The sequence below is a fragment of the Gadus morhua genome, chromosome 2, assembly GCF_902167405.1.
Source record: "Gadus morhua chromosome 2, gadMor3.0, whole genome shotgun sequence".
Lineage (NCBI taxonomy): Eukaryota > Metazoa > Chordata > Actinopteri > Gadiformes > Gadidae > Gadus > Gadus morhua.
In genome coordinates, this window is record NC_044049.1 from 9,803,790 (window position 1) to 9,831,200 (window position 27,411).

At 46.4% G+C, this 27,411-nt stretch overlaps 1 protein-coding gene across 1 annotated transcript in view; it reads right to left on the reverse strand.

The window, feature by feature from the left end:
• plekhh3 (pleckstrin homology, MyTH4 and FERM domain containing H3) overlaps positions 1-22,370 on the reverse strand; it is a 36,316-nt gene extending 13,946 nt beyond the window's left edge. Inside the window, exons 1-4 of the mRNA XM_030381382.1 lie at positions 21,703-22,370; positions 16,268-16,323; positions 5,674-5,768; positions 1,419-1,601 (exon numbers count right to left, since the gene is read on the reverse strand). Coding sequence (XP_030237242.1) covers positions 1,419-1,601; positions 5,674-5,768; positions 16,268-16,323; positions 21,703-21,837 — 469 coding nt within the window. The 5' untranslated portion in view covers positions 21,838-22,370. The remainder of the gene's footprint in view (positions 1-1,418; positions 1,602-5,673; positions 5,769-16,267; positions 16,324-21,702) is intronic.
• Between the last annotated feature and the right edge of the window lie 5,041 nt (positions 22,371-27,411).

Here is a 27,411-nt window from a genome sequence, read left to right on the forward strand (position 1 = left end):
AAGCGGTAGTTCATGAGAAACGCATGTGAACTGAGTTTGGCGAAGGATGACATCCTGATCGTGTGATTTAGGGAAGCTAGCCCTGCTGCTGATGTAGTCACGACACAGGATGCAGCCCCCCACCCCCCTTCCCTCGTCTCATGCGTGACTCTCGTTCTCCCCACTTCCTCCCTCTCTCTCTCTCTCTCTTCCTCACAGGAGAGCCAGGGGTCAGAGGTTAAGGTTCACTGAGCTAAGTTGTGAGGATTCAAACGACTTTAAAAAGGAAGACTTGAAAGTGGGGGGGGGGCTGGAGAAAGAATAACAGACTTTGAAGTGTCCCACGTCCTCAGAGGAAGCATTACGATGCGCTAAGGAGACATCCCAGCGGCCCTCTGGCCCCCCCGACCACGGAAAACGACGAGTCATCTCACGATACACGCCGGTTTCGGAACACGAATTCTCAGAAATCGACAAAGGCTTCTGATTTGGCCGTCCTACCTGAACTCTTGTGTAATGCTTCGTGGCTACGGGAACATTGAAGCGGAACTAACTCTTTGTGGCGACCAAGTTAAACGACCAGGAGGTGGTTGTTTTTACAGAGGAAGTTGACTACATTTAAATTTCGATTCTTCTGCGACAAAATGCGTCCTTGCCAGAAGAGGAACAACACAACACAAAACAACAGGGCTATTGAGATGAGCAGCAAACCCAACAAAGCCAGTGTTTTACAGCAGTCCTAAAGGCCGGGGGAAATCCCCAGGCACGAGTTGGGAGTTGGTGTTTGACTGAGGGATTCGGTTATTTTTCTTTATTGTCCGGGACATAGAGGTGGGTTGGGGCAAAACGTTGCGACGGAAGTCTCTGCACAGTCTATGGAGTCCCACAGGTCACCGCTGTGCCCTCTTCTGAACCACAACAATGGACTTTCATCTCTGCCCTGCTGCCTCCAGAGAATTTCTCTTTCTTCGTCTCTCCCTTTGCGTTCCAGGGAAGGGAAACAAATATATATAGATGAGATAATCCTGGTAATTACTGGAAGTTATTTCTTCTTTTTCAAGAGAATGCTGAAGCCTTGTTCAGGCCTCAACAGCGCTGGGCTTTTCCCAATCCGACTCAGCAATACACGGGGAAAACAGGGTGGAGAGAAAGGCACCACAACCATTCAAATGTGTACCAAAAATAAAAATATATACATACAAAATGCCTTCCTTTGGGATTTTTTTTTTAGAATTTTTCTTTTTTTTTCTGGGCCGCATGAATGGAAGGAAACAAGTCTGGCGTTTGATTGAACTGGAGCTGACCCTGTATGTGTGTGCTTCTGTGTTAGCACAAGTTTATGTGTGCGTGCGTGCGTGCGTATGTCTGTGTATGCGTCCGCGTGTGTCAGAGTGTGCGTGCGAGTGCGTTCATGCACCAGGTGGGTGCGTGCGGCTCACCCGTCTCCTTGTAGCTCTGCTTGTCGGGCCAGATGACGGAGCACAGGTTGGTGAGCACCACGGTGCCCAGCCGGCGGGCTCCCTTCTCCGGCCCGCTGTAGTAGTCCAGGGAGTCCTGACTCAGGACGAACCAGTAGCGCCGCTGCTTGATCCAGCTGCCCCGCACCTCCCGCAACAGCCACCCTACACACACACACACACACACACACACACACACACACACACACACACACACACACACACACACACACACACACACACACACACACACACACACACACACACACACACACACACACACAAACAACCCCCAGGGAATATTTAGGCTACATGATGTGAAGTAGCCCAATCCGTTGTACTTGTAGGTACATTCTCAATGCTACAATAAAAAATGTTTTCACTGAGTATGTGACTCAGTGAAAACAACCACTAGATATAAAAACATATGCATTCATTATACTCAAATTATTCATGCTGCTATTTCTGTTGATTTACAGTAATGGTACTCTAAATACTGATTTATGGACCATCGTCGGCCAGTGCAGGCATACACACACATAGTCAAACCCAGATTCATCACATGGCTGTTTTCTAGCCTACATGCCCTAGCAGTGAAAGTCTGTCTTGCCTGGCTTCTGCATGACTAGTTCAGAAAAAGAAGGAAATGATTCTTTACAGGGGAATTAACCCTTGAGGGAAATTTGACCATCACAATTTACATAACAATAAGACAAAGAGGTGGTTTTGTCTTTCCATTGCCTTTATTTCCCTATAGCCTCAAATGAGCACCCATGGACAGATCAACGATTACAGAGCTCTTGAATTGATGCCAATCAAACGCTGGATCTTTCACAAGTATTTGCATGGACTCTCAGATATCTTCTGGCACACCTTCTACATTAACCCTATCCTGGCACCGACTTAAGCTCAAACCACACACGCTGGGTTTTGGGTAAAAGGTAAGGGTCTATTTGAGGACCATCTTACTAGTGCTGCTGATAAGTGCACATGGAAAACCAAAAAGGCGAGGCTAACCTAGTCTGAGCTAAAAATAAGCACTGGGTCACGCGATGGTGCGTGAGGCCCCGGTTGTACTTGTGTTGGACGGGCCCCGTGATACGACGAAGACCAGAGTTTAAATGGACCAGGCTTAACGTAATCACAGTGTAGGGTGGGCCGGATGAAATAACGGAAAGGTTAAAAACCCGGTCAGATCATAGCGTGGACCATGAAGTCAACATGAAAGCACCATCACGAGGTGAGGCTAGCAGCACAGCTTCAGAGGGAGGGCTGGGTGAGAGAGACAGCAAGATGGGTCATGTACCCAACCAAACGGAAAACATTTCCAAACCAAACTAAGAACCACTTGACCACATTTCGGCAAGAGGTTCTGGCGTGGTTTTCGGGTGGAGATGCAGATTCGGAGAGGACACGCGCGCACGCACACGCACACACACACACACACACACACACACACACACACACACACACACATTTCCCCTGGTGTGCTGCACTCCTGAACTGCTTTCCCCTGCTCACCTTCCACGTGTGCCCCGGTGTGGATCCCGCCCTCCCCCATGTGGATCCCGCCCTCCCCCATGTGGATCCCGGTCTCCCCCATGTGGATCCTGGTCTCCCCCATGTGGGTCTTAGGTTTTTCTCCGTGGATCCTTGTCTCCCCCATGTGTGTCCGGTCTCCCCCATATGGGTCCTAGTCTCCCCCATGTGTGCTGGTTTCCCCCATGTGGGTCCTAGTCTCCCCCATGTGTGCTGGTCTCCCCCATGTGTGTGCTGGTCTCCCCCATGTGTGTGCTGGTCTCTCCCCCATGTGTGTGCTGGTCTCTCCCCCATGTGGGTCCGGGTCTCCCCCATGTGTGTGCTGGTCTCTCCCCCATGTGGGTCCGGGTCTCCCCCATGTGTGTGCTGGTCTCTCCCCCATGTGGGTCCGGGTCTCCCCCATGTGGGTCTCATCTATGAACCCTGCTAATGCCTCCCCTGGGGGCGGCCATGGATCACCTTTAATTTGTTTCATTTGTGACCTTTGACCCCCACAGCCAGCCCTTCAAACAGATGAAAAAAACAAAGGGTCACTCTACTCTGAACACTTGTTTATGACCCCTGTCTAACACATGGCTCTCTTAAAAACGTGTTTAAAGTCAGCAGGCTAGAAAGCATGCCCATCCCGTTTTCTAAAAAAAAATACCCCAAAGAAATGTTTTATCTTAAACGATATGGCCATAACGATGTAGCTTTAAGGAACCACACATATTCCACGGGGGTGTACCTAGTTGTGAGTCACATGATTTGGACTTTTCTCACAGTACAGACCAATCTCCTTCCAGTGGATTAAACCGAGCTCTGCACTGACACTGCCCACCGGTGTGTTACTCAGCGCAACGGAAAAACAACCGATTTATCAGAGCGGAAGAAGCGGCCAGATAAGGAGAGGTGGCCGTTCTGTTCAACTATTAAATCAATGACACATGTTCATAAAGCCATGCGTTCGGCTTCAACCCCGCTGGGTTGGCCTATATACTGAACAACAGTGGTCAATGTCTTTGCCCCGGGGACGTCCCGTAGAATCCCCCCACGAGGAGAGGGGCCTTAATGGCATCGTGATGGTAGCGGAGGGGGAATTCCTATGAAAGGTTGACCCCGTCAATAGTACCGAAGCGAGGGGCGAAATGACCGGGACGCATCTCAGCCCAGCGGCTCCGTGACTCTGCTGCAGTTGCGGTTGTTGTTGTAGTTTGTGCACCGGTTTGAGTGACCTGATGACAGCCGTCTGCTCCGGGCCCTCCGGGAAGTAACACCCCCTCTCACCCACCAGCCCCAAACCCCCCCAACCCACCCCTCTTCCCAAGGAATGCGAGCGCCTCCATTCAGACAGTGATAGAGTGGCAGGGGCATACAGAAGTACACTGGCACTGCAGGGGGTCGTTGGGGAGAGGGGGGCGACGGGGGGGGCTACAGGGGGGAGAGGGGGTGGGGGGGGAAGCCACCCACCGATGCATGGTAACTGCAGTCAGAATTAGCCGATCAGACTGCCGCCATCCCAAACAGAATGTAACTTATCCCGTCCTTTGCAGCTCACAGCTCCGCGTCGGTAACAGTCAGAAAAAAAATCCTACCGGAATAACCCATGAGATCACTCATCAAAAGCACGCCACAGTCAGGCCCTTCTGACGCCAGTAGCATTCTGTGTCATTCTGCAAACACACGGCGGACGGGAAGAGCCCGCCGGCAGCTGCCAGCCACATGTGGGGCCACGGTGCTAACGGGAACACTCTAGCGTGGCAAACTAACCAGCCGATACGCACGCAATTCCAGAATTCAATCGTAATCAAATTAGGGTCGCTGCTCGTGACGTCTGCGAAAAGTTAATCGAGACCGAACCCGCTTATGTTAACTGAAAATTAAATGAATACTTCAGCCCATCTGTGTCTAGCATTACCTGATTAAACCCGGATTACTCGTTGTATCCTTTGATGTAGTAAGACATGTTTACGGGCATACTCAGATTATGCAATGAGCATTGGGTCTTTGGCTGTGCAAACTGGTCAGATGTCCACTTCACATTTATCAGATTGGCAAACTGATTTCACCTGATGAAAACATGACAGCATTGCTCTCTTCGATACTTCCTCACATGACTTCCCATCTCTCGGTTGAGTCATGCTACCTTGCGTCACTGAAGTAATCGTCGTCTAAACTAATATTGAACCCTTAAGGGGAAATTTGTTTAACGTCCTTAAACTATCACCTCAATACAAACACAGCATCGGGGAAATGTAAACACAATGTATGTTATGTACCTTTCATTTCCAAAGTCACATTTGCACACACACACATAAACCCTGCCCTACTTGTAGTTCAGCCATCGACTGATCTACAAGTTGAACGCTACCAATGTAAGTATGATGATCGTTCAACGATTTCTGGCACAAAAGGGGTCGGCTTAGCTCAGGAGTTAGAGCGGATTAGCTTGTGACCGGAAGGATGCTAGTTCGATCCCCTCTTCCTAGCTGTCGTGTGTGTGTGTGTGTGTGTGTGTCCCCGAGCAAGACCCCCAACCCTACCTGCTCCTGACGTGCTGGCTGTCACCTTGCATGGTTGACTCATCCGTTGGTGTGTGAATGTGTGTGATGGATCGTTGCAAGTCGCTCTGGATAGAAGCGTCTGCTTTATGCCACGAACGTAAAATGTAACGTAAAATGAGAACCGGGTTCCCACACGAGACGGGCGTCAGACCCACCTTTCACCAGCAGCTCCGGGTCGTCCTCCAGGCCCATGTTATTCTTCTCAATGATCAGACTCTTCATCTCGCCCGCGACCCCTGGAACCAGGTGCCTGCGTGGGAGGGGAGGAACACGTCCAGAGAGAACAGAGTTAATTATTGAAGGACTCCACTCCGTCTGCTCCAAGAGGGGACTGAGCCCGTCCTGATACGATGGGTCAGTTTGGCGCCTGGAACAAGTGCTGCGAATATCCCACTCCTCACGATTGCCCTCCTTAGCCGCACGCCAAACACCCCGGCCCGACGCCAGCATATACACACACACATACAAACCCACATATAGCTCCCCCCCCCCCCCCCCCCACACACACACACGCGAGTCCCCCCGGGGTGCAGCCAGTGTGGAGGACTCGTCTATCTTTTAGCGCTTTTGCTGCAGAGTCGGGGGGGGGGGGGGGGGGGGAGACAGAGACAGAGAGAGAGAGAGAGAGAGATAGACAGAGAGAGAGAGAGAGAGAGAGAGACAGAGAGAGACACAGAGACAGAGACAGAGACAGAGACAGAGACAGAGAGACAGAGATAGACAGAGAGAGAGAGAGAGAGAGAGAGAGAGAGAGAGAGAGAGAGATAGACAGAGAGAGAGAGAGAGAGCGAGAGATAGACAGAGAGAGCGAGAGAGCGAGAGAGCGAGAGAGCGAGAGATAGACAGAGAGAGAGAGAGAGAGACAGAGAGAGAGAGAGACAGAGAGAGAGAGATAGACAAAGAGAGAGATAGACAGAGAGAGAGATAGACAGAGAGAGAGAGAGATAGACAGAGAGAGAGATAGACAGAGACAGAGAGAGAGAGAGATACAGAAACAGAGAGACAGGGAGAGAGAGACAGAGAGCGAGAGAGATACAGAAACAGAGACGGACAGAGATCCAGAGACAGAAAGAGGGAGACCGAGGGAGGGATACTGAAAATAAACATGTCAGAGCGACGCCAGTCTGAGTCTCGGCCAGCCCACTCACGGCCGTCACGCACAAGATGGGGGGAGTTCAAGAGGTCACGTCCTTGAGGCAGGTTTAAAAAAAAATAAAATAAAAAAAGACGAGAAACTATCGCAGAGTGGTCGCCGTCAAGGTAACCGCCACGGCCCCACCGAGTACAGCGAGGGGCGCGTCTGGCCCCCTGCGCCGCGGCGCAGACGACTCAGAGAGGAGGACCTTATCTATCGGCCACGGTCTATTTCCATCCTATCCAGATAGCTTGGACGGTCCATCTCCTCGTTTATTTGTCCAATTACTTTGTTTGTTCCCCCCCCCCCCCCCCCCCCCCCGCTTCCTGTGACTAACTAACTTGCGAGGTACGATTGACAAACGCCTCTTTCCTTCCTCCCCCTCTTCCCCGGAGAGCGACGCTCAGGAAATTGCTCCAGCCAGCCCTCCGCCCCCGCCCCCTTCTCCCGGTGAAAATCAGTTTCTGGTTACCTCTTATCAGCATGAATCAGCCCGGGCCAGTATCGATCCTCTTCATGGACGGCAAGAATAATAAATAATTAATACAGCCCAAATCCTAATATGGCTCTATCTGCTTTGTCTTCACTCTGAAGGGCCATCTTCTCTAAATCACACAGCTCTACTTCGGTTTGATCATTCCACAATGGAGTTCTAAGCACCATTTAGATGTTTATCAGTGACTATATTACATCAGACGGGTAGATATTGGGGTATGAACCCTAGAACCTTTGAGCTGGGAGTCAAACACCCTCGCCTGTCCGGAACCTATCGGGTGGGTGGCATATACGCGCATCAAGAAAAAAAATAAAGGGTGCGTTTGCCTTTATAATTCCCAGCCTCAATAGTTCTGTATCCTTGCTTTCTCGGCCTCCGGTTTAAGTGAACGCTTAAGAGAGGCGTCCAAGGGAACGCTTTGGACACACGGTGAAACTGAATATGATGGAGCGGGTGGCCAGTATGCGAGTGTGGTACAACAGCATCACCAGAATGCAGGGCAGCCCGAGGAGGAGGGGTGGAGGGGCAGAATAGGGTCAGGGTCGAGTCATATTATCCTCGTACGTCTGGCTTCCTAACCGCGACTGCACACCACCACAGCGGCGGCGGCGGCAGCAGAAGCTATGGTGGAACCTTCATCGGCTCGGCATGCAGGCATCCCCCGTCCAGAACATTAAAATAAACCCGAGACATGAGAGGACCTCGCTCGTTTGAGGTCGTTAACAAGCCATGCGTTACATAAAGTGAGACGGGCCGGCCAGACGGACACACCGCTGGCCGGCCCTGACCTAAATCCAGCCCCGACCCAGACAACAGATTCTAATCTATAGAAACTCTGGCCCCGGGAGGAGCGGACGCGAGCTTGTCCCTTGGGCCCTGACATCAGTTTGAGAGCCGTTGTGAGCCGTGGATGAGCTGAAAAAATGGCAAGCGACGTGACCAAGTTGTCACTCTGCAGTACTTTCAAATGGTGCTTTGATTAAAAAAACTACACATGTGCGTAGCTGAATAAAATAAAGCGGTACGCTTGTATTTCTGTGGTACGCAGGATAGGCCGATAAAATTATATCAGAGCCAAAAAATATCTGAATATAAAATCGCTGCTCAGAGTAATGGCACGCAAAGTGTACTGCAGGCAATACTGGCTTACTGCTACACTGCTGGGACCAAAAAGAGGCTGGACTTTCACCCAATAAAGCCAATAATAGTCTGTCCCCATGCTGCACCCAGATTGTCCTCAGAGTAAGGCCTGGCTCCGATGGCCTTTCTGTGTACTTGTTTTTTTGCAATGCCAAACAGAAGAGAAGAGGGCGGAGAAGAAGCCATGTAGCTCCTTCGCCCCCGTTTATGCAATCCAAACAATACTGACCTTTACTTTAATGGGCCCTCGGTAGAATCAGTGAAACCATCTGGGTCCCAAGGCCTAGCGTTAAATGTTAAAATGTTGAAAAATACAATGGCTTCATGGACAATGGCAGACCGTTTGAGACTTTGATCCAGATGAGATCTTTGCATGGACAGCTTCAATTTGGGTTGGCATGGGTGTGTGAAATGTGGGCCTACTTCAAGTCCAGCTAGCAGCTCTGCGTAATGACTGAACGATATATCCAAGAGTTTAACTGCCAATACAATACAGAGCAGTTTTATTGTTTTAGCTATGAAAATCGGTTTAGGGTTTTCCTGGAAAACATTTACTGTAAAATGAGTTGGGAGTTCATCATGCCAGCTGTCGCGTATCACTGAAACGCATTGAAATTTAACCAACTCGTTCCCACCTTTAATGTAGAACCATTCAAGTCAATCGCCCTCCGGTAGCTTGGTTATGTTCATTCCTAACATCTCCCAAGTCTCCTAAACTTATCTCTTAAAATGTTAGGTGGTTTAGGACCACTGGGGTACAAATACAAATCCATGTGCTGAAGACAGTATACGACCATATCCAATATAACTGGTTTCCTCAGAGACCAACAGTTACAAACAAGCCTAACTACATGAGGCCTTGTGCCAGACTGGAGGGGGTTAAAAGTCAGCTGTCCGGTACTTTATTGAGAGAAAGAAGACATGGTTCAGGTGGCAGAGGCTTACAAAAACAATAATATAAAAAGGAGCCAACCATTCAGGGGTCAACCAACGGCATAAACGCTTTTACATATGTCCCAACCACCCAGGCTTTCATTCCACATCACGCCATGCTAATTTCACACCAACCAGGTTATGCGCCTGTGTGTGTGTGTGTGTGTGTGTGTGTGTGTGTGTGTGTGTGTGTGTGTGTGTGTGTGTGTGTGTGTGTGTGTGTGTGTGTGTGTGTGTGTGTGTGTGTGTTTGTGTGTGTGTGTGTCTTTGTTTTTTCAGGAAACAGACCGAGAAGACTCTGGGATCTGCACAGCTGTCCGGTAGCCTCACCTCAACCCCCCCCCCCCCCCCCCCCCCCCCCCCGCCCACCAGACCTCCTCCTCTTTTCTCGCTCTCAGTGCTACCGCCCCCACATTCCCACCAGCCCCAGTAGAGGGCTTCAGCGACGGGGTTTCTGAGTGGACACTGACTTCCTGTGGAGTACAGGAAACAATTTGACACGGGGATTACACAGCAGAGAGCAGAGTGAGTGCAGATCCACAGACGGATTTCTCCCCGTCGTCTTCCCACCCCTCTCCCTCCCACCCATCCATCCTCCCCCCCTTCTCTCTCCCCCTCCCCCTCCTCCTCCTCCTCCTCCCCTTTCCCCCTCCCCTCCCCTCCTATGCATTACCTACTGTTAAGGAGAAACAATCCTGTGATTCTACCGTTGAGCTGCTCCAGACCCATTGCTTGTGGCAAAAAAAAAATGACAAATCATCGTGACATTGCAAAGAAATAAAGGCGTTGTGTTTTCCTCACAGTCCTCACAGTCCCCCCCCCCCCCCCCCCCCCCCCCCCAGTCTGCTACGTGGGTCTGGTGGGGGAAAAATAAAGTACTCTGGCCGCAAAAGAGCGACATCGGTGGAGAGTTACGTGGAGAAAATAACAATAATTAATTACATGTCTGTGTTTACGGAAGTGAGAATCACACGTGTGCACCACATGAGCAACACACTTCTGCTGCCCGGATCCCCCGCGGCGGCCTCAACGGGCTCGGGGAGGATTCCATAGTGTTTCCTCTCATTATGGGAACCAACAAGTCAGAGAGTAGAAGTCGGCTCAGGCAGCTGGGGAATTAAGGAATAGCGTTGGCAGGAAGATTGTTGCTGGGGGGGGGTAAAATTTAATTGGTTCTACAATCCCCAATTGATTTGACTATTTTATTTAGTTATATTCAAATGTTATTGTGGACGGCTGTGTGAGACGGACTAAAAAATAAGGAATGTTCATGTGTTTATGTTCGTTCTATACATTGTGGTGGTGGAATCAAAGTGATGAGACGTTTGTTTCTATAATCAGTATGAATCTGTAAATGCTTCAAAGTCCATAATCATGTACTCTAGCTCTAATAAACAAAGGATTTAATCTATGCCATTTGATTCCCTATAGCTAGTCCCTAGTTATTCAATTGAATATCAGTTACCAACTGCTACTTTATGTGGTCTACTCTATCTAATCAATAGCTAAAGTAAACTTAATTGTTACGTTTAATAAAAAACATAAACGTAGGGCTAAATATCAAGGAGATAAGCATTTGCCAGTGTTATAAAACCGAAGAAGACCAAGAAGAACAGACTACATGGAGCGCATGGCGACATGCTGCAACGCGGAGAACAGGATGATGAGCCGGCTGCTCACCGACTGCTTGGAGCTGCTGTCGCAATCACTGATTGATTGATCGATTGCAGTGGTCAATGCAGCTAATAAAATCAGGAAGGCTATAATTGGAGCTGAACAAAGCAGTGTCCTTGCTGTTGGGTCTTGAGGATCGAAAAAGAATATATTACATTATTTATTTATTTTTAAACACACGCAGACGCACACGGCCAGTCAGTCAGTATAGAAAGTAGCCTACATCCCTGCTGATAAAGAAGACACTGAAGGTTGTTCTTGTTGAATAATGCCAATGCTTGAGATGATATGACAGAGAACTGAATCTTTACTCTGGTTTTAGAGTCGAAAAGGTTCAAAACAAGATTAACTATTCAGGCTAAAAGGTTAAATCTCCTAAGGTAGCCCTAAGACTACTTTGTGTATTGGCACGGTGTGCAGACAGCTGATTATAGGTTATGTTTACAGTTCAATATTAACGGTTAAAAAAGGTATAATACACAAGATTTCTGCATGTCAATATCCCAAAAAGAGTTGTGTCCTTACATTATCCCAAAGGATAACAACATTGTGAGACCCAGAGAAAACGATGGTTTAATTCAGTGTAACGTTCGTTTAATTTGTTTCACTTGTCAACTTCCTGGGAAACACAGGAAACAGTAATCCAGTAGACACCTAAAGTACTGATAGGATATTCAAATATCAAATCAACCTTACTACGATGTGCTATGACAAGTGGCCAAGCCACCAAGCTAATGCGTAGCATAACGTTATAATGTTACAACAACGTTCAACATGATCATAAAGTATTTAGTGTGCTTTTGAACACGGATTGGGCGCTGGGATGCGACACGATTTAATTCACAAGGCAACGTTAGCTACAGCTCTATGGGTGGTTGACTCATCGAATAATAATTGATCAACCCTAACACAACTTTCTAACGCAACTTGAAAAAAATAAAAACTATAATACATTGTCACTAAACATGATTTCGGCCTCAGATCCAACCATACTTACCAAAGTCATCAAACTACGTCAGCTGTGATGGGTGCTTTAGAGTGCTTTAAAATTATATTATTATGCACAATAAAAATAAATGTAAGAAATGTTATAGCCCCCCCCCTCCCAAACCCATTTGAGAAATACACACACACACACACACACACAAGGGTAGGTCATGCGGGCCGCTGCATCACGGTTGGTGGGAAAATGGGAATGTTGTCATTAGGACTTGGGACTATATGACCTCCCAGCTAAAAATACCCTGTTTACTCAAGATCACTGCCAAGGAATTCTGGACAAGGCAGAGAAGAAAGCAAAAATAATGTTTTGAGAAGGGGAGTGTGTGTGTGTGTGTGTGTGTGTGTGTGTGTGTGTGTGTGTGTGTGTGTGTGTGTGTGTGTGTGTGTGTGTGTGTGTGTGTGTGTGTGTGTGTGTGTGTGTGTGTGTGTGTGTGAAGTCTCAGTGAGAGACTGAGGAGACTGTGTAGGATCGGTTGAAAGCTATGGCATGATAACATCAGACTTCTTCAATGGGTTTTAGTGGAGCGTTATCTAATGAAACGCATTAAAAAATAGTTTGAATCTCCCTCGCAATCTAAAAAGAAAACGAGAAACGGCCGTTGGCTAACTGACACGCAAACTTCCACAGGTTACGAAACAAATTTTAAGAACGGTGTTATTCTATCCTTACGCGTCTGCTGAACAGTGCACTTTGTGTCATTCCTTGTCTATGATGATATTCATGCAACGTCAGAGAATGGCATGATGTGTCGAGGGAGGAGGGGCAAGAATGGGTAAAGACCAAGAGGGCCGAATACCATTTCTTCTGTACCGTTTTTTTCTTTTCCTGCTCTGGTGACACTCTGGCCTGTCCCCCTGCTTCCCAAATTAAACTCGACCAAGAGACACAGGGAGAATAGCCAAATGTGGATGGATAAAAAACAGCAGTGGCGGATGAGCGATATAGATACTGGCGATCCCAGCAAGCGGAGGAGGACCTTGCCCTGTGTCTATCTGCATCCTCGGAAGAATGCCCCCATGGGGTCAGCTTGCCGCGGCTGGCAACACCTGGAAAAGAGAACATGGGGGGGGGGGGGGGGGGGCCCAGACGACGAGAAGGGCCCATACAACGGCAGAGCCGATATTAGCCCCAGAAAAAACAAGGTCGCACTGCGTTGGTTCTTGATCATGTACCGATGTGCCATGATCCTCACTTGGTTACCATGAGTTACTATGCGGGCAGGAGTGTTGTTCTGTAACCACTTCCTAAAACTGAATTTAGACAACAATGGCAGTTCAAAAAAAGGCACAGTCTCGTCTACTGCGGCAAAACCACGTTGCAGCCTGCATGTCAGAACACATGATGAATTGCGGTGGTGGGCTATTCAGTGCCATGGTATTTCCACTATTGCAAGGAAATTAGAGAGGACACACCATTGGCCGACTCGAATGATTCCCATTGGATCAAAAAGCAGAGGGCACATATAAACAATAAAAGCTGACCGGTCTTTGTCTTCTTGAGAAAACCTTTAGATTACGCAATTTCCTCTTATGCGGTGCCGTGTACATTTTCAAATGTAAAAAATATTAGTATCGACACCTCCGGTCATCCATGCAATCTCCTCACCCCACGGGCTGATCCACAATATGGTACAGGGGGAGATGTTTGACCCAGCCCACCGCTGGGGTCCATCTGACTCCCACCACATGAGGCATGCAGCATGGCCAACGATGTCAGCGGTTACACAACCATCAGCCTCAGTCCAGCGTGGGCAAACACATATTCCTGCCCACCTCTGTAATAATCATGTATGAGAGGTCAAGGCCCGTAACAATCACCTATAGGTTATCCCCTGTAACATTCATACATAGGTCCACCCCTGTTACAAATCACATTAAGGTCCACCCCTGTAACAATCAAATATTATAGTTCAACCCCAGTGACAATCAAGTATAAAAAGGTTAACCCCTGGAACAATCAGATATAGGTCCACCCCTGGAACAATCACATACAGGTAAAACCCGAGAACAATCGGACAGAGGTCAACCCATAGAACAAATACCTACATCTGACTCATATCTGAGAGGGATGACTGGTTATGGGTAGTTCACCCTGTATGATTGAATAAAGAGAAAGGGAAAGAAATCGAAGTGTGTGAGCCAGCCACACCTCATTTTGTGAAATGGGAGGGGCTGATCATGGCACCATCGGCTGTGTCATCAGTCAGTGGCATGACCTCCTTCTACAAAGCTGGCCCCTCAGGGTGTGTTGAGTAATTGGCAAGGTAATGAGTGAGGGCTGTGCTCGCTAGCTTCCCTGCTCGCGAGTGATTACACTCAGCTTTTTAACAGACTCGTGACAAAACCAGTAGTAAATCAAGCAATGGGATTTCCTCGAGGCCTGGAGGTGATAAACAGACAGGTCTTTGACACATACACACACACACACACACACACAAACACACACACACACACTAGCAACAAATTAACAAAAAAGTGAACACACTTAAACACAGACACACACACACGCTCAAATGAACACAGATGCAACAAGAGTAGATGCAATTGAACACACACACACAATCAAATTAACCCACACACATACACACTCCAAGAAAAAAAATGTGTACACACAAAGAACACGCATACGCAGAACAAGAAACTAAATTCGTTTTGTGGGTAGCTAAGGCAGTGCGTGAGACGAAAAGTCAGCCAACCTATACTGTCCTGCAAAGACTTAAGGTAGCCTGACCCATACTGCCTCATCCAGCGGGGCCCGTAGTAAAATCCATAATTGTGTAATCGAATGTAGTTACTGGTACCCAGTTTGTAGTCAAATTTAATTACGGCGAAAAGATATGCCCTTTAAATACATAGTTGTTAATAAAAATTCCAGTAAATAGATAAGGTACGACTTTGGTCTGATACCATACATCATTATACTACAAGATAACATACTTTCCATAAGCATAAAGTGATGAATACTTGGCATGGGAAATTCCCTATGATTATCTTGATCATATACTTCACTGTTATCTCAGCCCTACCCCATGTACTTCAGTTACCCGTTGACCCATTGAAACACTGTGCTGCAGCCTACTTGGGGAGCGCTGGACCAATAAATAATAAAGGCCGACGCCAACCTCCCGTTATTTTTTGCGTTTCCATGGCGGCCCTCATTTTGGTGATTTGCGGTATACACACAGTCCTCGTGGTTCTCGTGAAGTCTGAACACAGGCGCGTTACAGTCTTTTACTGTTCGAAACGGGAGGGGGCGTGAGCTGGGACTCCACTTCCTTGTCACTGATGTGGTTTATGAGACTACTGGGAAAACAGGGGAGGGAGGGGGAGGGAGGGGGAGGGACGGGGGAGGGAGAGAGAGGACGAGAGGGAGGGGGACAGAGTAGAGGCTGCACTGCAGAGAATGGCCCTGGTCTCCGGTGGGATTTGACCCCGTGCTAGTGTGGCCACACATGCAACTCTAGAGAGTAGCGATCAAACGGGATGAACGGTTCTATTACATGTGCGCCATGCGAGAACAGCCGCTTGTCCTAACGGGGACAGGCTGGAGGACAGACATTCTGGTTGTGCAGACCAAAATCCATGACCGGCAATGTAGTACAGTTACAATAAAAGTACCCGGAACATGCAATCGTTTATTAGCACAGTCATTCCAAAAGGAATTTGGCACACCACCACCATGTTATAAATCACACTATTTGCATTTTAATTCACAAGGGTCCAATTGAGGCTTATCACTTTATAGCATATTGAAAGTCAAGACATGATCAGCTATAATTACTAGCAATAAAACAGGTTGGAACTGGAACTGACAAAACAAAACTAGCCCAAGCCACAGAAGCCCAATAAATGAGAGGAACCATACAGGCCTAAAAATGAAAGCTTGACACAATTATTGATAAAGCTTGACAAAGTCTACCATGGTTAAAGAAGTACGTCTTTAACCATGTATGTTAATAATCAAGTATACTCAGAATGTCTTTTTTAAGTGAGTGAGTGAGTGAGTGAGTGAGTGAGTGAGTGAGTGAGTGAGTGAGTGAGTGAGTGAGTGAGTGAGTGAGTGAGTGAGTGAGTGAGTGAGAGACAGACAGACAGACAGACAGACAGACAGAGCTGTGCGTGTCTTTCTGTGTGTGTGGTGATTTATGAAGAGGCACATTAGGCGAGAACTTAAAAGTCCATGCACAAAAGGTGAGAGGAGGGGAAGTGAAGGTACGTGTCCTATGCTAAATAAACACAAGTACTCCAAACCACAGAAGAACATGCTGCCTGCACAGTATAATAAGGAACAAATATTTCATGGTTTAATGGAAAACCCGCCACAAATCTGTCTCATTCGCTCTCCTTTCTCTCCCTCGGATGTCCTTACCCATTGGTTCCATTCGCCGTGTGTGTAGGTTGAGAAACAGTCACGTCAGTTGGGATCTGTCAACAAAAGAAACAGGGAGAGCGACACAGAGAATAAAGTCAATAGGTGGCAACAGATACAGTGGTTGGTTCCCAGTACTGGTTCCAAACATGGCTGGGACTGATCCCTTCAAAAACCCTCACTCCGTGCCCATAGGGCAGAGCGCTCTGCCATTCTTGGCTAGGTTGCAGCATCACATAGCTGCACAGTTCCTCCAATTCTTGGCTTCGCTTTTGCTATTTGGCAATTCGGATTTGTTCAACGTTGGTAGTGGAAAAGAAAATAATCCTGAGTATATCAACTAAACAGAGGTACCTGCCCTTCTCACAACAAATTGTTTCTTCTGAATACAATTTTTTTTTACTAGGCGTCAACATTGTCCCTTGGGTGTAACGAGAGTTCACTCGCTGAAGTTCAAATTGCTCAATTGTTCCAACATACCAATTAACACTGTGGAGCTCGTATGGTAAACTAAAATCATACTCATGGCCTTCAGCTTCCTGATGTATAGAATTAGAAGCGAGTAAAGGGATGACAGAGGGAAAAAGAGCGAACCAAATGGGCATGGCGTGTTTTTAGGGAACTAAGCCTGTTAATTTAGTATGCTAACAAGAGTTTAGCACGCTAAAGATGTACATTATCTCCCTAGTGGAGCCTCTAATCTCGTCTGATCTTAACCAAGCGAACCCAGCAATTGTCTGGGAATCGGCCTCAGAGGCTAGCGACCTAATCCTCGCACTAAATTACACTTCCACCCCCTACTCTCCCAGGGGTCAGCTTCTTGTGGAAAGGACTGCGAGGACACACACACACACACACACACACACACACACACACACACACACACACACACACACCCCTCCCCCCCCCACCCTCCTACTGGCAGACAAACTAAATCAAATTTCACGGCTGGAACACTGAACCTTTCATTTCAGAACAGCCCCTGTAAAGCAAGAGACGGGAAGGGGGTTCTCTTCTTACGACGTGCAGGGCCCCTAGATTGCCCAGAGTGACCTTGGAAAACCCCATCAGACATCAGAGATGTTCTGTGTGCCTTTGGTGCCCGGCTCCCTGCTGGGGAGGACACGCTGCGTGTCAATGTGACTTGACTTGATGTCTCTCGCCGCCCCACCACTTGAGCAGAGTTCTGCAGGGGCTGCCAGGGCCCGGCAGGGCTCTCAGCCTACCTGAAATACAATCCAGGTCAACTCTTGGCCCCTTACAGTGCGCACACGCACACACACACACACACACACACACACACACACACACACACACACACACACACACACACACACACACACACACACACACACACACACCTGACCTAAGTATAGGACCAGGGCCCTGAAAAAACAGTGTGCTGCATCAGAAATAACAGAGGAAACACCAACTGAAAAAGCCTCGTTTACGACGGTGTCTGAGGAAGGCATGTCCAGCAGGTGAACCTAAGCTGATGAGGAAATTACGAAGCTATAATTGCTTGTACTTAACCGAGGCGCCGGTAATGTAGACAAAACTAGTCAAAACTATTCGGGCACGAAAAACTGATCCGAGACAGGATTTCTGGGTTATTATAATCCCATCCCTGCTGTCATCCACTGATGTGGCAGTACATCAGAGACAGAGACAGAGACAAGTCAAATCCGACCCCTCTACAAACTGCATATCTGGAGCAAGATTCCATGACACAGTCCTAAGTCAAACAGTGGGCTGTATTTTATTTAATAATGGATAGTGATTCAGATCAACGCATTCAATAATTTCCTGCGTTGGTAACAGTCCATGTGATTATGAAGATCATTCTGAAATCTGCCTTGATCAACATGGAATAGATCAGTCCAGCACATAGAAGAGAACAGAAATCATGACCCGATCATTCCATTTCTGACATCCGCAATATATCTCTCCTTCTCTCTCCTGGGAGGCTGAGTAACCATTGGAAAAGGCTTCAGCCAGTGTCTGTCTGAAGACCAGATGCACAGCCCCTAAGGAGGTGGGGTAGGGATCTGACAGGACATCATACATCAAGCTTTGAGGAGCACAACCGGTTAATGTGAAAGATGGGGGGGAGGACTAAACTAGTTTGTTTCTTGGTAAGATAATACATTGTTGCAAATGCTCCACATTTACTAAGATTATTGTCTTTTGGTGAAATTCACAGGGAGGAAAAGGTTGAACAGGGTTTCAGTGGAAACATGGGCGAGACCGAAAGAGCGAAAGAGAGAGAAAACGAGAGAATGACGGATGTCCTGTCCTAAAATGAGTGCCCTGCTGTCCCAACACTAGAGGCATTCAATATTGCGAGACTGTTTGGGCAGCTGTTTGAGAGCAGTTTCTTTGAATGAAGACTGTAAACATGCAAGGGGTAAGATGTTCTGGCCCAGTTCTAGCCTCTGAAGTCTGAACTCTGAGCAAGCATCAGAAGGGAGTCATAATTCCACCCTCAGCGAGTATCCTGGCAAGAGAGTTGCCTACGGCACAGGCACTGCGGACGTCACCGAACGTGGCATCTCCTGGCAGAGGTTAGGAACACTGGAGTTCGTGGTGAGGTTTTTGGATGGCTTGAGTAAGGGAGACTCCACCAGACTTGTGGGTTTCTGTGGTCATCCTTGGCATGAGCGTTTCAGAGACTTTTTAAAATGGGCATTTCAGAGCGGGCAGTCTGAAAAAACAAACGTACACACATAGAGGGAGGTCTGACCAGCTGTCTTGAAAAGTGGCTTGGCAACTAGTGGACTTTATGCAGGAGGCTGAGCAAACAAGGGATGAAGCCCTAGAGGGCTTTCCCTGGGACTCATCTGAAGACCTCTGCCCTCTAAGCCATCTCTGACCAAGTGCCCAGCCCCCAACCAAGCCAGCTTTAACACTGTAGAAACCTAAAGAGCATCCACCAGATCAATAACTTTTCCAGGAGAACCCTGTACGAACATGGGTTGTATAATGGCGAGGGCTAAGTATGGCTCATTCCCAGCATGGGCTTTTAGAAATATGAGACACAAACAGGACGTGGACACACACACACACACACACACACACACACACACACACACACACACACACACACACACACACACACACACACACACACACACACACACACACACACACACACACACACACACACACACACACACACAACACAGAACACACACAATAGGTCGGTGTGCGTGTGTGTCAGAAGGGAATGGTGTTTGCAGCTGAAGGTAATCAATGATCAACATCCTTAGCAAACGTTGAGTAAGCCTAGAAGCCAACAATCATTAGATAAAGGGCAGAATACTTCTGTTAGAACTGGCTAATCAACTAGCTGGTAAGAAAATTTACTCATAAGAAAGTTTACGGTAAAGGGAGCATTGTGTAAGTACCATTAAGCAGTCTATAGTAAACTTCACAATGCTGTGCTGATTGATTCACTCAACTCCAATGGTTGGCTATAGTTCCTATGTCCAAGGAACAATTTCTGAACAAACCAGGATAAAAGAAAGACCCACTAGCGTCACTCACTAGCATCTCAATTAATATAGAAATGCAAGGAGCATAAATCTGCAGATTACAGAACTCCATAAAGGTATCAACTGTGAAGTAACGGAAAAAGAGGCTTTGAAAGTTGCTTCAGGAAGAGCTGTCTGTCTCAGTTACCAGGATCTCCTATTGATTTAGGGGTAATGGCGTATGGTTAGATTTCCCTGGCCAACATTGCTAGACAGATGGTGCATGATAACTCTAGACGGGGGTGTTTGCCAAGCAGAACAGTGCTACACAGTGACACCTCTCAAGATACCCCTGGACAGCAGAACAGCAGATGTTGTGCTGTTATCGGCCGCTGCTGCGGTTACAGGCTACTTCTGCATTGGACAATAAATATGGAACACGAAAAAGCTTCACGTTAGGATCTTTAATGTGGTTCTGGAGACGTTGTATATTCGCCTTTTACTTTTTATTTGTTTGTAGTTCCCATTACGGTCTTGTACCTCATGCGGTGGCGCCCACAACATGTTTTATTCTCATAACATAATTGCCATCATAAGTGATATGAAGAGATCATTTGGAAGGCATTTTCATACTGGATGGAGCAAAGGGTGTTAGGTTGTTTGTGAATAGAATATATTACAGGAATAGGCTGTTTGAAAGAATGAATACAGTCAATAGGCCTAAGACAAATTTGCTGAATATCTGAAAGTCAAAGAGGAATATGACATTGATGATCAGAGAAAATTGTTGCACATGCTTAAGTAATAACGTTTTTTTGTATAGGTATCGTAAAACCAACTGAATGATTGCACCGTGTCACCTTAGTGACAGCCCTCATTCCCAAGTTGCCCTATTCAGCGTTATTGTTCCAAACGTTTCCATGCAAATCTCTACCGTGTTTCGACCGTTGGTTACAAGCAGACAAAAGGTCTAACAAGTAGATAAGCATCCTGTATGCAGGCTTGAGCCCCGGGTGCAATTACTTTCCCAGTCAGTCAAGTGTAAACTTTAACTCAGCAGTTTAACTTGCCAACTTTCTGGCATATATTTTTTTGATGTTGTAAAAAATGTACTGACTAAACAAATCCTAATCTATATTTCAGTTATCTCTTTTGAACAGTAAGGAGCTTGGAAAGATCAGACCAAAAAAGTTTCATATTTTTAAGTTGGTTTCATGAGGTCTGTCTGTTCATCGGCAGCACATTGGACTGTAAAAGGCTGGCCCAATCCGAGGCAACAATGCCCTCTTACAAGTGGATGGGCAATAGCGAACTCTCTGTGTCTGATCAGATGACTAACATTACAGAGAATACAAGGCCACAGTCTCGCTTCCAATTCTGCTGGCCAAACACAGAGGACCAGTTCAACTGAACATCCAGCTTTGTTGCCTGCTTTCTTTTAACTCTGTTGGATTTCACGAGGTATGCCTATACACAGGCCAGCTGTAAACCAATACATTATGTACAATCACAGCGGATCCAAATATTTGACCTCTGGTTTAACAGGTTATTGGTCATATATTAAATTGGCCAAGCTCCAAAATATTTTCAAGAGCCAATGCGAGCAGGCCTATAGGCCATAGTTACGGAAAGCTCCCTTATGTGGAAGGGAATCCTCATTATTACTTTTTAAAGTCTGTACTATGTATTGTAGGACAAGGGCCAGTATATGCTTGAGATCAACCATAGGAATATACAGGAATAGAGTAATGCTTGAGATCCACACGACACTGTAGGCTATGTACAATCATAGTTTGATTATTGGATATTCTGCTGGGCTGTTTGGCCTAAACATCACATCTGGATGATAGTTCATTCAGTTATAACCGAGTCAACGAAAAAAGGCATATAGTATACGAATCTTATAAACGTGCAGCATTAAAATATGTAGTGGCTGTCAAATGCAAAGTGTGGCTAGTTTACCCGTCCATTGGAAGTCAGGTTCTCGTTGTTGCGCAATTCAAAAGATTCTTCCTCCTCTCTCTCCCCATAGTCCCGTCCGAGCAAACTGAATCCCTGCCTGCAGCACAAAAACCAGCGAAATCCTTGCAAAGGCATTCAAATGAGGTGATGGTAGTCCTCTTCCACTATGTTAGGTCTTATTAGAGTCAACATTCACAGCTTTGTCCCGGAGTGCGTGTGAAGGGAAGACCGGAGGTGAAAAGTAGACTCCACTGCTGGCGTGAGAGCATGCAGCAGGACGCTCTCCATAGATGTCCACAAGCGAAATAAAAGGTGGCACAACCTCTTCTTGAATGAATCACGATAAATGTCCCTTGACTGTGGAAGAGGACATAGCCGTAATGAGCCCAATCACTGGGACTCGGGATGGTAAATTATCCCTAAGAGCGATATAAATCCGTTTATGCGACACCTTGCTGCCCCGTGGGATACTCTAGAAAAGTAACTTTCGCTGATTCCAGGGATACGCTGCTATTTCCCAAACTGATTGCGTTTAAAGAAAACTTAATATAAAAACGATCTATTAATTTTCAAAAGTTGTTATACACCAAGAGGGTGAACCTTACGACATATATGTGTATGAACGACAAGGTAATTCCTGAGTTTGAACAAAATTGCGAGAGACAACATCTGAGACACACTTCAGTGGGCAGGGCGATCCGCCTGCTCGTGTCAAACAAGGCATTTGACTGGCTGGATACGTCCACGCCCCGGGATGACACGCCCACTCGGACGCCCATTGTACTGACGAAATATCCACACGTGCAATTAACCCTATAAATGAGGTCTTTCTTGCATATTCTAGTCGGTCATTTTTTTTAAAATGATGTTTGGGAATTGAAACAATACCTGAAAATGATGTCCGTCTCCGCAAACACACAAGCAATACACGTAAACAAACACACACACACACACACACACACACACACACACACACACACGCACACACACACACACACACACACACACACACACACACACACACACACACACACACACACACACACACACACACACACACACAAACACGCACATTAGCACTTCTACTATTATTACTATTACTAACTCTTCCACTTTGCTAAAACACCGCATAGTTTCAGTGGTCAGAGTAATGCTGCTAAATACACCCACACGTGATATCCATCCCCCAATGTCCTTTAATTTCCTCCGGTCCTCATCACACAATACAGACATGCCTTAACCCTTTCCTCAACAACTTCTTTATTTTTTTAATCGTAGTACCTCTTTTTTAGTGAAACACATACCGCCATTGTATTAATCATGATCAATACATGAGTTTGGAATTTATTCGCTTTGCTATTCCCTTCATTGAAGATTGTTTAGCCAATGTGGGTCTTTAATGTATGGCAGCACAACCCCCACTTTCCTCTGGTATCCAGTCCTTTCCCATCTTTCATCCATGCCCCAAAACAATACGCCAACGGGGCCCCAGCCAACGGGGCCCCAGCTCCTACATACTCACAGAAACATATGTTTCATTTTTAGATCTCCTTCAACCCACACTAATAAAGAGGGGGAGAGTGGGAGGCTTCATATAGGGTAAAAATAGTTGAGTAGTAGATATATGATAATCTTCAATTATTAGTGACATCTTGTTTTGTTTTTTAAAGGTATTGGATAGGAAAATTCCAGGCTGTAGGACATTTATGCTAATGTTGTCCATTGAAATATACACTTTGAAACAAACCAGACCAAAATCTCATAATTTATGGGGCCCCTGTTTTCCTGATGATTTTGTGATCACTTATTAACAAACAAACAAACATACAAACACACAAACTTAACAAAGTGTATTTGTATACATACATGCACACATGTACACATAACCTGACACAATGTGTCAGGCATTGATTCATGATTTTCTATAGTTTAGGGTTTATAGTCCCACTCTTATTAACACTATTAGAAGTAGATGTGAGGTTTATCATATTTATTTAAATACAACAAGAAGCTGTGCTAAAATCATCAGAATGATACCACTGGCTCTGAGCAAATAATTACACATCGACCGGCAGAGATTAATGTGCAAAGTCACGTAATCATGATATATGTGCTTATTACTGCATATTACGGAACATGAACAAACTATTGACAAAGTGTTGGATAAACCAAACAAGAAGCTCTTTGTGAAGTAGACGGTGCAGCAGTCTTTCTTCTGAGTGATTGGACCCCCTTATCCCATCGCTGTGTCAGCTGTAAATAGGTCCATCCTTTATTCTCTGCATTTGTCATTGTATTGTTGCTCTGACATTTAAAGCTTACTCTCTCTGGCGAGGTTTTTAATAAATGTTTGATACCAGACATTTCTGCATTTTTCTCTCAAAGGACTGAACCCACCCAGTTCCCGTAGGCCCCACCTTGCTAGGACAACGTGAGTTGAAATTGGCATTTAGAGTTTAGGCAAGAGAGTCTTGGTGTAGAAACAAGCTGCACATGTCAAGTTGATTAGAGACAGAGCAGAGTCCTGTTCTCTCTCTCTCTCTCTCTCTCTCTCTCTCTCTCTCTCTCTCTCTCTCTCTCTCTCTCTCTCTCTCTCTCTGTCTGTCTGTCTGTCTGTCTGTCTGTCTGTCTGTCTGTCTGTCTGTCTGTCTCTCGCTCTGCCTCACTCTCGCTCTTTCTCTCACACACACACACACACACACACATACACACAAACACACACACACACACTCACACCCACACACATCCTGTTAGAGTCATATCAAAGCAATAGGTTTCCACATGCTGAACCTTCCTGATTCAATAAAACAAGTGTGAAAGGCCGCACATTAGGTACACATTGCTGAAGTTGGATCGTTGGATCGTGGATCGTACACGTTATTTCTCAGTAGTACATTACCGGTTGTGTTTGATGTCACAACGGGACCATATCAGTTTGGAGCCCCCTGCAGTGCAACACTGCAGGGGACCTCCGGACGCCTTGTGGCGCAGCAGGTACCGTCTTTGACGATGCTTTTAGGGTTGGAGCACCAGCCAGGTCATGGTCATAGGTCATGCCCCCCCCCAACCCCCACCCCCCTTCTGCCTTGCTCTCCTTTCCTCCACCCCCTGCTGCGTCGAGCCGTGAACTTAACCCTCACCCCGGGCTCCAAATCTTACCCCAACCAGCCACGGACCGCGGGCTGACAGATACTGGAACGCGATAGGACCGCTGTGAGAGTGGTTTCAGATGTGGTAGGACCTGTACCCGAAACAGCGGGCCAAAAGCAGCCAGCTGTGTGCGCTGGTGGTTTATGACGTGAGCAGAGCCCTGTGGGGGATGTGTAGCTACAGGGCGATCACAAAAGGTGGGTGATGTTTTATTCAGTGCGGACCTCATCTATCAACTACCGTCTAGCGACCATTCCGATACATTCCTATAAATGTACTATACATAATGGTACAGTTACTTAGTAACTTAACCTTTGTTCAACGTCTTCTTATAGTATAATTGCACAGTGAAGAGAAGTACACTCTCTTTAACAAGGCTCAATCCGCCAGTGAATGATTATCCATTATTAACTCCATTAAGAAGCCAGCCCCATACGGTATATTAATATTTACACATACACACAAACGCACACACGCGCACATGGTGTGTGTACAAATACACATGCTCTGGATTGTGTGGTGAAGGGGTCGGGGTGGCCCAGGCCAAGAGAAAACAGTCTCTGTTTCACCTTGTGACCTTCCTGTCCCGGCTAACCCTCACACCTCATACATGCCTACGCGTGCACTGCACACACATGTAGGCGCACGCGCATACAAACACACACAGACAGAAATTCCCATACACTTACACTTACACACATACACTCTAACTGATCCCATACTCTGGTTTGCAGAAAGTTTTGACAATTCACATTTTTGACAGTTCATTCTGTTTTTCCTTTTTACCTCTCTAATATGTTTAAGTTATGGTTTTCGTTCGCCTTTGCTTTCTCTAAATTTTCTAGGACCGGTGTGGCACTCGCACATGAATATTTCAGATGATAAACAGTTTGTTCAATATTTTCAGGCAAGAAGGTATTCACTTTCCCAATTCTCCTTTAAACGTAATAGGCACACACTCTCTGAACTCTCAAACTCAAAGTATGTAAACACTGGAATAGGACCTTTTCTAAAGTTTATAGTTGTAAGTAAGTACTTGGTTGAAATATGACAAGTACTCAACAAAAAGAACAAGAGACACACACACACACACACGCACGCACGCACGCACGCACGCACGCACGCACGCACGCATGCACTCACACACACACTCACACACACACACACACACACACACACACACACACACACACACACACACACACACAAACACACAAACATATATACATACATACATACATACATACATACATACATACATACATACATACATACATACATACATACATACATACATACATACATACATACATACATACATACATGCATACATACATACACAAACACATCAACTAAAAATCCACAATAGGGCAATGGCAGGGCTTTCTCAGCCTCTCAACCAAAACCTAACAAGCCCCTGGCAGTTGTCTGAAGGCTTGGAGAGGCAGGGAGACCCAGAGGGGGTGTGAGAGGAGAAACAAAGGCAGGGAATATCCTAGAGGTCTGCAAGCCCAAATAACTAATAGTGCAAACAAACAGAATGTGGGCAGACAAAAGCCAGACGCCCTCATATTGTCTGGCGCTTATTCATGAAAGAGGAAATCGAATACAGATAAAGACCTCTGGAATGCAGTGCTGTATATAGACAAGCAATATGCACGCTCACGCTGCCCCACAACAAACGGTTTATGATTGATAGGATTATATTCAGCCATTGGCCCCACATTGAGCATGTGTCCATTAAGCAGGGTTGTTATGTTGCGAGTAGGTATGTTTTTTGGTATGGCTTTCTTATTCTTATTTCCTTTCTCTCTTTTTAATTCCTCTTCACGGTCCTCTAGGCGAACTTTTGGCTGTGATTTATTTCCCATCTGGGATTAATAAAGTATCTTGTGTATTGACTGTTAAGTAAACTTTATATTCTTTGTTAACTGGAAGTAGTTAGATTTCAAGTTAAGTAAAGACACTGCCCATGTCCAGGTGTTTGGCAAAGTGGGTTTACAGTCTAACTGGCCAGGGAGGCAGAGGAGAACTTATTGACAGTTCGGGGAGGCTGGGCAGAAGGCCAGGGTCCTTCAGCTATTTTTAGGTTGCTGACTGTGTGAAAGTATGCTGAATACAGAATTTGTGACCCAGGCCAAACTCTGAACCTGTGGAGGATTAGTGTTTAACGTGCGTGTTTGTGTGTGTGTGTGTGTGTGTGTGTGTGTGTGTGTGTGTGTGTGTGTGTGTGTGTGTGTGTGTGTGTGTGTGTGTGTGTGTGTGTGTGTGTGGGTGCGTGTGTGTGTGTGTGTGTGTGTGTGTGTGTGTGTGTGTGGTGTGTGTTTCTCAGTGTCTGTCCAATTATTTGCATTTGGTTTTGTGTGGCTCTGTGACTTTTAGTTTGTAGATGTTTGTGATGAGGGCGAGTGCAGCTTAAAGGAGACATATAATACCACCAGGTGCGAGTGTGATTAGCCTTACAAACTGTTTCGAAAATCTGAAACGGCTTTTAAGGCTAATCACACTCACACCTGGTGGAATAATATGTCTCCTTAAAGAATAAGATAAGCCATGGAC